The 11,071-nt window shown below is 36.4% G+C and overlaps 1 protein-coding gene across 3 annotated transcripts in view; it reads left to right on the top strand.

The window, feature by feature from the left end:
- Positions 1-11,065, top strand: part of LOC106879108 (L-threonine 3-dehydrogenase, mitochondrial) — a 32,300-nt gene extending 21,235 nt beyond the window's left edge. For all 3 annotated transcript variants that reach the window (XM_052974653.1, XM_014928546.2, XM_014928547.2), the window contains 6 exons: positions 2,715-2,785; positions 4,796-5,011; positions 5,807-5,913; positions 6,708-6,798; positions 7,487-7,753; positions 9,342-11,065. In XM_052974653.1, coding sequence (XP_052830613.1) covers positions 2,715-2,785; positions 4,796-5,011; positions 5,807-5,913; positions 6,708-6,798; positions 7,487-7,753; positions 9,342-9,469 — 880 coding nt within the window. In that variant the 3' untranslated portion in view covers positions 9,470-11,065. The remainder of the gene's footprint in view (positions 1-2,714; positions 2,786-4,795; positions 5,012-5,806; positions 5,914-6,707; positions 6,799-7,486; positions 7,754-9,341) is intronic.
- Positions 11,066-11,071: the final 6 nt, after the last annotated feature.

Here is an 11,071-nt window from a genome sequence, read left to right as displayed (position 1 = left end):
ATATATATATATATATATATATATAGTGGAAATCAATAAAACTATACATTTTACGTTGAACTTTTTGGCTTTGTGTAGGTGTTTTAGGAATGAGGTTTTGTTGCTGAATAAAAAATAAAGCCTATTATGTATGTAGGCAAGATGTTTTTATTAACATGTCTTTAGTTCAATTATTGATAGCCTAGAAGGATTCTTTTATTCTTTCATTTATAGGAAAGTGGCCATGCTGGGACACTCTTGAAGTAATGATTGGTCATTATGATTAATGCTTAGTTGAGGATGGACAAGTAGGTCGGCGAGTGTTTCTTTCTCACAGATGGTTGATCACATACCTCTACTATTCAGAGGCCATTATATTAATGATAAAAAAAGACAGAGAGAGAAGTCCCTTTATTTGTGAATCAAAGGCTGGAGTTAGTGATCATTAATGATTCGTTAAGTAGACGTCTCTGGATGTGGTAAAGGATATGTGTGTACACAACAGATACACTGTTCCAGATGTAGGAACAGTATTCCATTGCAAGTTTCATTTAAGCCATTGGGGGCCGAAATATTTTCTGGTCCTGAAGAGAAGGGCAAATCTTTAGATGGGACTCTAGCTATGCTAAGGTTATGCTCTCACCAGGAGAGGTCCTTGGTGATAGTGGGACCCAGCATTTGGAGCAATTGTGAGAGCTGTGAATGCTGTTCATATTTAGTGGGGTTGTGGTGTGATGGTGGGGTTTTTTTTTATGTAAGTAGATCTTGAAATTTTTTGCTGTTAAAAGACAGTTAGTATGGCCCTACTGGAGGATGGTCCCATTTGTGGGGTCAATACAGGCTTGGTCTGTAGTATTTAAGCTTTGTGTGAATGATACATGGTCAGAGAGGAATGAAGGATTGTGCCATCTCCATAAGAGTGGATATCGATTATGTAGTGTCAAGTAGATCATTGAGACACACACACACACACACACACACAGATATATATATGACAGGCTTCTTTCAGTTTCCATCTACCAAATTTACTCACAAGGCTTTGGTCAGCCCAAGGCTGTAGTAGAAGACACTTGGCCAAGGTGCCGCACAGTGGGACTGAACCCTGAACAATGTGGTTGGGAAGCAAACTTCTTACCACACAGCCATGCCTGCGCTTATTAACACTTAGGAACAATAAATTCCATCTTCTCACCAAATGTATATAGAACAACGATTCCTGCCCTTTCCCTCACCAAAAGTCCTTATTATTTAAATATATTTTCTGATATACCCACAAGCTTTTGAAATGTCAGTCTACCCAATACATAGATTTTATTATCTAGCAACAAACTTGTTTTCCTAGTTTCATCTCAATTGAAAAATGTATGTTATGAATTAATTATATGTAACTGAATAATTATACATTTTACAGAGCAGCCTTTTGTAATTTTTTTGTAATCGGCTGCTCAGGGTTCTATTGGCAACATGTTGGAAACTGGTATAGACTATGTTTTCTCATAAAATCCTACCCCACTCTCTGTCACACATGCATACCTTCCAATTTTTTTTTTTTTTATCCACTACATTCTAGCAACAAAATATGAAGAGAAAAACGAAAGCAATCATGCATTCCTTAATCAATTAATTCATTAATTTATTCAGTCAGTTTACCTATCATTACTATTGCATAATTTTTTTTATTTTAAAATTATTTTTGCATTTAGGAATGTTGTCACAAACATCTGCGTCCAGCCTAGAACATTTCATATTGACAACAATTTGATCAACACCTGTAAAGTTGTTTAACTTAACTAGTTTAGCAATGTTGTATATTTTTTCATTTCCAGTTTAGATGTAAATATTTAAAACACTAAACTATTTATAGTTACAGTTGACAATTTCAGCCAATGATACTTGCTCAAACACATTCACTGTTTGACCTCATTTAGGATATTATTTACGCATTAATGGGTCTGTTTTAAATTCTTTAACTAATATTTATTATATAGGTATGCAACCTGCAAGTTCTATTTTTCAATGTTATACTAAATTAGCTAAGAAATTACTTCAACATATTTTGTTCTTTTGAGTTAATATCGTCTTCGTTATCATTTAGTAGCTGTACTACAAGCTGGCATAAGGTTTGATGTTTAGGTGTGGTTTCTACAACTGGACACCTTTCCTAATGCTAACAAGGAGCACTGGGTGCCTTTATCATGTTACCAGCACTAATGAGGTTGCCAAATATCTTATGAGACAAGACCTCACAATTGAGTTGGGTTGTGGTATTGAGCGAGGTGGTTTTATGCCAGGTATCAAGAGGCAAAAGTACAATAGAAGGATAGGAACAGGTGTTTTGCTAAGGAGACACATGTTCACCTCTACACTTGTAGTTCAGTTGATTTCATCTCTGATCATGATCAGGTGTTTTATTCATGAATGTATACATAATCCTTTGTACTATAGGCACAAGGCTTGAAATTTGGTGGGAGGGGGCCAGTTGATTAGATCGATCCCAGTACACAACTGGTACTTAATTTATCAACCCTCAAAGGATTGGTTGGGATACAAGCTACTTACCATACAGCCACAACTATATCTAAGTGAATGAATTCCAATAGCTAAAGGCAAACCCTAAGTGATATAACCATCACTTGCTGATGGGTGTCATGAAATATTTCTAAAGCTAAATAATTTGTATTTTGATTAAAAATCACTTGTTTAGTTTTTTTGGTTTTTTTTTTCTCTTTTTATAGAAAAAAATATGGAAAGAACAATGTTATTATGTCTGACATAGTGAAACCAGACAAATCTGTTTATAATGAAGGTAAGGTTTTTAAACAGCCTCTTTAATATTTTAAACAGTTTAATCTATTTCCTATCTTGAAATCTTCTTTGTTTTGTTATTTCAGTTGTAATTTCCCCAAATTTTTAGACGTAACAATAACACACACCTGAGTTTTTGTAATAAAATGTGGGTGAATATTTTGTCATCACCATCAATTAACGTCCATTTTCCATGCTGGCATGGGTTAGATGGTTTGACAGGAGCTGGAATGCTGCACCAGGCTCCAGTCGTCTGTTTTGGCTTGGTTTCTACTGCGAGAGGCCCTTCCTAATGCCAATCACTCTGCATATTGTACTGGGTGTCTTTTATAGGTCACCAGCATGGATGCCTTTCCGGTCACTGGCATGGATGCCTTTTACATGTCACCGACACTGGTGCCTTTTACATGTTACCAGTACGGGCACCTTTCATGTATCACCAGCATGGGTGCTTTTTATGTGTCACCGGCACTGGCCGCAACCATGATTTCACTAAGCTTGACATATCTTCCCAAGCACAGCAAATCGCCAGAAGTCTCAGTCACTTATCACTACTTTCATGAGACTCAGCAGTCAAAGATCATATTTCACTACCTCATCCCACATCTTCCTGGGTCTACCTCTTCCACAGGTTCCATCCACAATTGGAGATCGGACCTTCTTTATGCAGCTGTCCTCATCCATATTCATCACATGACCATACCAGCACAAATCATTGGTTAATCTTTATAACAGAGGCCTAGCTTTTCCTCTATTTAGGTCTGTCTGGTTTATGTCCTAATACTCATAAGGCCAGAGTCTAACCCAGTTTTCACGATGCATAGATGACTGAGATTACAAAATTCCCCCTCTCTGAATGGGATAGCTTCCCAGCCAGGTTAGCTGAGTGACAAATGCTATGGAGACCACCATAGAGACAGCCCTAATGGAGACCAATGAGGAGGGCAGCAGCACCACCAGCAATTGTTGGAACTCTTTTAGAAGCTGAGTGACCTGGAGCAATGTGAACTGAAGTGTTTTGCTAAAGAACACGATGCAATGCCCAGTCCAGGAATCAAAACCCTGATTTCACAATCATGAGTACAACAGACTACCACAAGGCGACAAGCTTACATTGTCCTTGTTTTAAAACCTCTTTAAATGGGTGCAGGGACAAGAGTGTAATTAAGAAGTTTTATTTTGTATTACTATGGTAATTCCAAGTTTGGTTACACCTTGGAGCATCTCGTTCACCTTTGACATTAACCACTACTTTATATCATGACACATCTACTTTAATCTCATGTTAATCCAAATCTTGTGAGAAAAATTGGATAAATGGAAAGTATGCAAAACCCCATTCTTGGATCATCATCATCATCATCGTTTAACATCCGCTTTCCATGCTAGCAAGGGTTGGACGATTTGACTGAGGACTAGCACCAGGCTCCAATCTGATTTGACAGAGTTTCTACAGCTGGATGCCCTTCCTAACGCCAACCACTCCAAGAGTGTAGTGGGTGCTTTTACGTGCCACCGGCATGAGGGCCAGTCAGGTGGTACTGGCAACGGTGTTGCCAGTACCACCTCAAATGGTGTTTTTTACATGCCACTGGCATGGAAGCCTAGAATTAATCTATCACCTCATTTAGTTCTACGACTTGGTCCTTATGTGTGACTCTAGCAGGATCCATTCAGACCACGTTTTCAGTTTCAGGAAAGAAGATAACTCATTAACACCAAGGAAACTTCTACGGTTTCCCTACCACAAGTGACAAAGGCCATGAAAGAAGTTCGTGGGCATTGTCCCTCCTAAAATTTTGCCATAGTCACCCCTACTTCCCCTACTTCTCTTTGTAACTTAAGCAATTGGATTACAGTTAAACTGACTTTGAACAACTGGATGAGGCTGACAGTGATGAGCCACAACTCTGCTGTATATTTTCTTTAAGTTCACAGAGATGTGTGTGTGTGTGTGTGTGTAATTGACTATATTGTAATGTTTGTTCTCTTCCTCTTATCTTTTTCTTAGGACCTTTCATTTATGCAGACATTCTGGATTACAAAAACTTGCAGGAAATTGTTGTGACTCATCAAATCGATTCTGTTGTTCACTTTAGTGCCTTACTGAGTGCCATAGGAGAGAGTAACTTCCCACTGGCAATGAGGGTGAATATTGAAGGAGTTCACAATATACTTGAACTGTGTAGACAGTATGGCCTGAAATTGTTTCTTCCTAGTACAATTGGTAAGTAAATATCTCTGTTATTTACTATAGAACTTCTGAGAGCTTGGTGAGTTGAGTATGTTGTTCTAATAACCAAAGAATCTGTAGTCTATATCCCTTCATTTGTAATGTGTAAGGTATATGAAAACTTTAGATTTAGAATGGTTGTTTGTTCACTTGCTTGTTTTTATGTCTGTTTTGTCATGCTAGCATGAGTTAAATGAATATATTATTGAGGCATTGTTTTACAGCTGGATGCCCTTCCTGTTGCTAACCCTTACCTCTTTTTTTTCAATTTAGGGTTCTCTTATTATACATGTCTTTGAAGGCATGAAGCCAACAGAAAAATTGTTGATAGAGGAAATAAGAATATCACTGCATGTAGCTCAGTAACTTTTGGAAAAACACAAACACACACACAGTGTGCTTTTGTGGAAATGTGTTCAGCCATTGTCTGACAGACCAGGCAAAATATTACCTTACTTGGAAATAGTTAAGGGTTAGTGATGGGAAGAGCGTCCATCTACAGAAAATTTTCCCCGATGAATATCATCTGACTCATGCAAGCATGGAAAAGTTAAAATAATGATGATAACTGGACAACTAGTTCTGATATTTGAAAGTTCAGACATATATAATGGATAATCTTATTAGGCTAAGATAATAATTAATTAATGGTTTCAAGTTTTGGGAAGTATTGTGCCATATATATGTGTGTGAGCATGTGTGTGTGTATATGTGTGTGCAGTCATACACACTTGCCTACAGATAGACAGACAGACACCTACATATATAAAAACTTTTTTTAATTTCCAGGTGCTTTTGGTCCTGATTCCCCTCGAAATCCAACTCCGGATTTAACAATCCAGAGACCAAGGACTATATATGGTGTTTCAAAAGTACATAGTGAATTACTTGGAGAGGTTAGTGACATTTCTTTCCTGTTTATCAATGAAAATTCAATATCATCATTATTTTCCTCATCCTCCTTGTTTTATGTCTGCTTGCGATGCTGGCGTGGGTTGGATGGCTTATCGTGATCTTTCTTATTGGAAGCTACTATTCACATAGATGAGTTCCTGTTATATGGACTGTTAGATTTGTTCTTTGTTCGTCTGAGGTCCCATATTTCAATGTGGTTCGTCTGGGGTCCCTGTTTCGTTGTTGTTTTGAATGACTGTTGAGGTTGAAGGTTATTGATATATATGGCGAGGACAACATTCTTGTTTCTTGATAACGAACATTCGGTGAGTGTGTTCTTTGTTTATAGTTAATAAATAAATGTGATAACTAAGTTGTACAACTCGTTATGTTTTCTCTGCGAGTCCCCCGAGAGGAATACAACAGTTCCTCTACTATTTTAGCTTGATTTCTACTGCTTGATACGCCTCCTAATTGCCAAGCATTTCACAGAGTGTATTTGGTGCTTTTCTTGTGGTACCAGCTCTAACGTACCAGTGAAACACTGGTGTTTATGTAATCGACTAGTCCCCACTCCCGCAAATTTCAGGCCTTGTGCTTTCAGTAGAAAGGATTATTACTACTACTACTACTACTACAAAATATATGAAGGGGTCATATGTAAAACACCATTTGGTGAAAGGTTGTGCTGACCTATAAAAGGTTAAGATCTACCGTCTTAAGTGGCTTTTGAAATCTTACATTCTGCACAATATTATGAATGTTGTTCATAGGGGTACTATGATTTACATTTCAGTACTATTATTATAAATTTGGTGTAGATTTCCGAAGTCTTCGCTTCCCTGGAATTATATCTGCAGATAGCAACCCAGGTGGAGGAACAACAGGTTTGTATAACTAATTTTTTTTTTTTTTTTTTTTTTTTTTTGTGGTAGTGGAGTTAAAATTCTTTTTTTTTTGTTTTTCATGAAGTATACTTCTTAAACCATTTTAAACAAAATATCAAAGTAGACCTTAACATATATATATGTGAACATGTTAGATTGGTGGCAAATGTAGTCAGCAGTGTAGGTTCAATTCCTAGTTGAGCTGTTTCACTTGCTTCTTTGAAATATAGGTACTACTCATTTTTTGCCAGCTGAGTTGACTAGAGCAATGTGAAATAAAATGTCTTGCTTGAGGACACAATCCACTATCAGGAATTGAACTCATGTCCTTACAATCACGAACCAAATACCCTAGTCACTAAGTCACATGCTTTCACACACGCAAATATATATACATGAAAACACACACACACACATACAAACACAACAGGCTTCCCTACAAATTCCCTTTCAAGTCATTGGTCAACCGAGCATTATGGTAAAAGACACTTGCTTAAGGTGCTGTAAGGTGGGACTGAACCCAAAGCCGCATGGTTGTGAAGCAAATTTCCTAACTGCACGGCCATACTGATACACATACCTGTGAACTAAAATTTTCATTTGAATTTGTCATTATTAAATTCTTCTTGAAGCCAACTGAATCAGATGTAATTCCTCAATGTTATACATCCTTTCCATTCTCTAACAGATTATGCAGTTCACATATTCCATGATGCCATGTCTACAAAGAAATTTGAGTGTTTCCTGAAACCTGACACAAGATTGCCCATGATGTACATTGATGACTGTCTTGAGTCTGTAGTAAAATTTATGTCCACTCCAGCAGATAAATTAACACTGAGAACTTATAATGTAAATGCAATGAGCTTTTCACCAGCAGAGCTTGTGGAACAAGTGAAGAAATTTGTACCTGATCTGGAGGTTACATACAAACCAGATGATAGACAAGCCATTGGTATGTATACTCTCAACAAAATTATATTCTTCACGTAATTTTGCTCCTATCTTCTTCATACAAACATTGTACTTTATTAAGACACACACATATCTGGTTTGGAAGTTAGCCATTCCCGCTCTAAACTTCTTTTCCTGTGGAGACTTCATAAATGGATAGTAACTTCTGGATGACCGTTAATGTAAAAAGAGGTAACTGTCTCTTCATGGTGATGTGGGATTAGCAATTTGAAATCAAGGAGTCGGAAAAGATTTGAAGAGCTTACATATAAAACGATTTAAATCCTACAGCTTTCCATCTAGCTAGCTAACTATCAAGGTAGATAACTCCAGTATGATTATCTCCCTTGATGCTTATGTGTTCTATTGTGTGGCATGAAATGTAAAAATAGAATGTTTCTGTCTTCATTCCTGATCTTTCTCTCTCCAGCTGGGTAACCTTGTACTTCCTCCACAGCAAGACACCTGTATTTGTCTCACTATAACCTTTTCATCATCACCTCCCCCAGTGCCACCCGTGCCTCTTAAAAGTTTTTGTCTTGCAAGTACTTGGTGACCCTGTCAGTGCAGGTGCCACTTAAAAGCACCCAGTCCACACTGTAAAGTGGTTGGTATTAGGAAGGGAAACCAGCTGTAAAAATCCTGCCAAAACAGTCACAGAAGTCTGGTGCAGGCTTTGGCCTGGCCAGCTCTTGTGGTACCGTCCCATCCATGCTAGCATGGAAGATGGACATTAAACGATGATGATGATGATGATACATATTGAAGTGTACTGTATTGTATATCCATTACAGCTGATCTTACCAGTCAGTTTCACACTAGGGCTTCAATGGACTGTCAGGTAACAGTCCGATTATATAACATTGCGCTCTTCAGAGATGGCAGTTATGGAATACTATATGTGTGTGTGTGTGTCTTTGTGCATGAGTTTGTACCCCACCATTACTTGACAATCAGTGTCGTTGTGTTTACATTCCCATAACTTAGCAGTTCAGTGAAAGAGACTGATAGAATAAGTACCAGGCTTTAGAAAAAAATTAGTATTGGGGTCATTTGGTTTGACTGCCCCAGTACAGCCACTGCCCAATCCCAATGGCTAAAATAAAAAAGGAAGATAAAAGATTTCACTGTTGTTGTCCTCTTCCTATAAGAAGTATCTGTCTTATGGTTTCTACAACTAGATGCCCTTCCTAACACCAACATTTTGTGAGACCAATCATCTGAATATTCTTTCTCACCACTCCATCTCTTGTCTTCCTGCGACTACCCCTTCAACACATTCCCTTCACACACACACACACACAACGGGCTTCTACATAGTTTCTGCCTACCATATTCACTCACAAGGCACTGGTCAGCCCAGAGCTATAATGGAAGGTATGCTCCCAAAGTGGAACTGAACCAAAAGATCATGTGATTGCAAAGCTATGCATAACTTGTTGAAAGTAACTACTGATGGTAAAAGGAAAAAAATTAAACATTTTTGTATGGAAGAACATACATAGAAACTAAAACATGCATTGAATTTCTGTTTGATAAAAAGAAAGTTATAGATGGAATCTAATAATTAAATTTTTGTTTGTTTATAGCTGATTCCTGGCCAGAACGTTTTGACGACTCTGGAGCACGCAATGATTGGAATTGGTCTCATAAATATGACTTGCAAGAATTATGCCAAGTTATGTTTGAACGCTTGAAATTGAAACAAAATCATTAATGGAGGCTGATATAGGTTAATCTAAAAAAAAAATTTAATCTTTCCACTTAATTTTGGTACGGTTTCGTATGATAAAAAAAAAAATGCAGGTTTTAGAAAGTGCTGTACTTGATTGATTTGTATGAAGAAAAAATATTTTAATTAAGAGAAACTTGTGGGATTGATTAAAGGATATATACTGAGAAAAGGTTGTACAAGTGTGTGTATGATTATAAGAATCAATTGGAAATATCCAAATGATTTTAATATTTTATGTTAGAAATCAATATATTTAACAAATGATATGACTATTTTTAATAGATTCATCAGTATTTTTATTTCTAAATGGACCAGTGTATATTCAGAAAAAAGAAAAAACTCTTTGCAATAGTATTTTTGATGTAAATGTTGTTAGATTTTTAAAAAGTATTACTTTTTCTCAAACACTCTTAAAGTAGCATCACATATAAAGAAAACTGTTAAATATGTTGTTGGAAGATGAGCAGAGATGTTATTTTTGTTAGATTTTCTTGAAGTATTTTTCATTCTATTTTAGAGCTTATTGGAATTATTTCAAATACTATTTTGTTTCTTCTCTTTTTTCAGCAATCCTTTTAATCTTAATCTTCCTTTTTTTTTCTTCTAAATAGTATTTAGTACAGTAATCACTACTGACGTTGAATGTAGGGTGATGGTTATTAGTTAATTTCTAACAAAATTATAGAACTCTAATTAACTTTTGATTTGAAAATTAATTACATGTAAACTAATTAAAGAAAAGATTAATTTAACAGATAGGCGACAACAGAAGTTTATTTTCATCCAACAGGTCTTAACATTGCTAAAACAACACATTTTTAAAAATTTTTTTAATCAGGAATGCTTTTTAACAAATGTTTTAAATTCCAAAGTGAGGCTGCTGAAATTTTATCTTCTCTGTTTACTGCTAAAAAGAAAATAATTTATAGTTTAAACAGCCTCTCATTTTTCTGGCAGTAATTCTCATATATTTTACTCCTTCATAACACTGCTTTAATGCTTTTTAATGCACAACAGCATATCAGTCTTTTCTTTCTTTCTTTCTTTTTTTTCTTTTTTTTTCTTGTCATTAAACTAATTTTTAGTTTCACCACTCTACTTTACCTCTGTCACCAAATATCAATGCTAAAGAACAGAAACAACCTCATGCTTCTTATTCTTCAAACAGTCACAACCTAGATGCATTTCACTGTGCCACACCAGGGATCAGTGGCACTCATTAGCTTTGATGGGTCCTGAATTTCATGTTGTGTGTCTCTTCTACTAATATCAATGTAGGTGAGTGGTCTTTACCTTCTACTAGGATGCAGAAGTCTCCGAAATACTGGTTTCAAATCTTGGTGCAAGACCAGAAATTTGAACTCAGAGCACAGAGGTGGACAAAATGTTGCTAAACATTTTGCCCTGTGTGCTAATGATTCTGCCAGGTTGCTTCTTTATAGAAATCTCCAGAATATACTGTTTGATATGGCCTGGTATGCAACACGATAACAGTAGCTAGTTAATCCTCCTCTGTATTGGCAACGATTATAGACATCAGTGGGATGTGTTCATAAATCACCTCTTTAAGAGTTTGCTATACAT

This window comes from Octopus bimaculoides, chromosome 19 (genome assembly GCF_001194135.2).
Source record: "Octopus bimaculoides isolate UCB-OBI-ISO-001 chromosome 19, ASM119413v2, whole genome shotgun sequence".
Taxonomy (NCBI): Eukaryota; Metazoa; Mollusca; class Cephalopoda; order Octopoda; family Octopodidae; genus Octopus; species Octopus bimaculoides.
The sequence above is the reverse complement of the archived record's forward strand: the minus strand, read 5'-3'. Positions and strand labels throughout refer to the sequence as shown.